This window comes from Apis laboriosa, unplaced genomic scaffold (genome assembly GCF_014066325.1).
Source record: "Apis laboriosa isolate Shangri-la unplaced genomic scaffold, ASM1406632v1 scaffold23_cov150, whole genome shotgun sequence".
NCBI classification, from domain to species: Eukaryota; Metazoa; Arthropoda; class Insecta; order Hymenoptera; family Apidae; genus Apis; species Apis laboriosa.
In genome coordinates this window covers 4774711-4777235 of record NW_025222452.1, presented here as the reverse complement: position 1 = coordinate 4777235, position 2525 = coordinate 4774711, and the positions used below count along the sequence as shown (strand labels likewise).

Below are 2525 nucleotides of genomic sequence, written 5' to 3'. Positions count from 1 at the left end.
AAAAAAAAAAAAAAAATTTATAAATCTGATACATCCTATCTAATCTTAACGTATCCCTTGTAAATACAAGTGAATTTGTTTGATTTTTCTTTTGTTGAAAAGTATCGATAAAATATTATATTAAAAATATGCCGAAAATTTCACGTTATTAATATAAATATATTTAAAAGGAAAAACTCTGAATATATTTATACACTTATTGTTGGAACAGTGCCGGATGATCATCCGTTAATTATTCATTATGCTTTTTTCACGTGGAAGACCGTTTAAAATTAAATCGTCATGAATCAAAGATTTTCTAATGTCTTAAATTTTCAGACGTATGAAACGGCAGATATCCCGGAATATCGGGAGCCAACTGATTTGGAGAAAGAATATCGTGATTTTCCGGAGGAGAAGTTGTGGAGCCCGAGCGAAGATGTCGATAAGTGGTTTCCCGATTATAATGTTATGGCACGGTCTGTCTTGACTTTTGTGCAAGAGAAGCAGGGTGTTTCTAACGAGGAAGCCATGGAAAACGCATGTTCAGGATTTGCGGAACAATATATTACGGACGTTCTTTTTCATTCTGAATACTTGCCAGAAGTAGCATTAAAAAAATTACTCAACAAAGAATTACCTCGAAAATTGGTGGAAAAATGGAGCCCCGAAGATATTGTAAGTTTAATAATAATTAATTCCTTTCTTTATAACAAATTTAATTGATTTTAATCGATGATGGATTATGAAACGATCTTGAATTAAAAATTTTCAACGAATAATTTTAGAATAGCTTATTTTCTTTTTTCTTTTTTTTACTAAATCGAATCGACATTTTAATTATATTTGCTATTGCATTTGATGTTGCAGAAAATTTTCGAGAAAGGCTTTTTAACTTATTGGTCAAATTTTGGTATAATTCAGAGGAAACTGCTTCCGCACAAAAATGTGGTATGTTATATTTATATATCTTAAATATTTCCTCCTTTTTCACTTTCCTTTTCCCTTTCCTTTATTTCAATTTCATTAATTTTCTCGTCTCAAATTATTCCAAATTTATTCGATACTCGATCGAATTCTATAATATCATAGATTCATTTTCTTCTCACGAAAATTCATCCATCTTCTCCCACATTCTTTCCCCTTACATATACTTTCACTTATATTCATTATTTAATCGTGAAAAATTTGAAGAGAAAAGAAAAGAAAAGAAAAATTTGTGATTTACAGGAGGACATCGTAGAGTTTTATTACGTGTGGAAACGGACCGAAGCCGGAAGAAAACTGAAGCGTTCCTGTACCCGCCGACCTAAACGGTTCACCATGCGTCGTATTTCCGCGGAATTGTCATTAATAAAGAAGAATTCCGCGAAAAATTCCGTTCGAAAAGTTTCAAAAGCTCCTCCGAAGAAAAAAGGGAAGAAAAATTGTAAATTGGTGAGGAAAACGACGAGAGCTTCGAAAGCGAATCAGAAGACGAAAAAAAAAAATTGTTCGACCGCTAAACAATAATGAACGAACGAACGAACAAACGAACGATCCTTAATATTGTGATTATGACAGCTTTCAAGACTGAGAATCGTATCTTCCAAGATATTGATCACTACATTCATTTTCTTTCTTCTATTCTACATACATCGCCCACGCCACATTCTTTCTCAAACCAACAAAACGATAATATTATTGACTAATATATATATATATATATATTATTATTATATATATATATATAATATATATAAAAAAAAAAAAAAAGAAAAAAAAAGAAAAAAAAAAGTGTGATTTTACCATAGTTAATTTTTGAAAATTTTACGAGATCACTTTTTCTATTTATGAAAATAGGAAGGGGAGGGAGAGGAGAACTAAATATTCACTTCAAAAACTTATTATCACCTGTCTTTGAAGATCAAAGTACTTACTAGTCATTAGTTGATTAAAAAGGATTCATCGGTTCGCAATTAATTGATCAGTGTAAATTAAACATAGAATGATCTCCAAAAAAAAAAAAAAAAAAAATGTGACAAAATGATCTCGTATTGTTGATTCACGTTGATTGATGTATTATAAAATTTTGGAAATAATTGTATATGTATATAATTCATTTTTAGTTATGTATACCATTATACACTTGGCTGCAAAGAATATTCGACCGACTATTTCTATTTGTATACCGCACCATTATATTTCCTTTCCTATAATACCGTTCAGTATATATTTATTAAAAAAAAAAAAAAAAAAAAAAATAAATAAAAAAAGTAAATTTCGAGTTCTCTTTGTCGTGACACGTAATTTTATACCAATCAGTCAGATATTTTTGTGACCAATTGTATTATTTTATTTCATCAATATCTTTTTCATGTATCATTTTACTTTTATACATTTGTATATATTAATATTTTAATTGACGTGCAATGTAATGATCATTTCTTTGAGAAGTGATGTTATTGTTAAAATATATTTTATATAAAATAAAAAAAATTGGTGATTGATTAATTTAAACGAAAATAATAATAATAATAATAATAATAATAATAATAATAATAATA

The 2525-nt window shown here is 28.3% G+C and overlaps 1 protein-coding gene across 1 annotated transcript in view; it reads left to right on the top strand.

Moving 5' to 3' along the window:
• Positions 1-1648, top strand: part of LOC122713515 (metastasis-associated protein MTA3-like) — a 3376-nt gene extending 1728 nt beyond the window's left edge. The window contains exons 3-5 of the mRNA XM_043934070.1: positions 319-657; positions 850-930; positions 1210-1648. Of these exons, the coding sequence (XP_043790005.1) occupies positions 319-657; positions 850-930; positions 1210-1491 (702 nt within the window). The 3' untranslated portion in view covers positions 1492-1648. The remainder of the gene's footprint in view (positions 1-318; positions 658-849; positions 931-1209) is intronic.
• Positions 1649-2525: the final 877 nt, after the last annotated feature.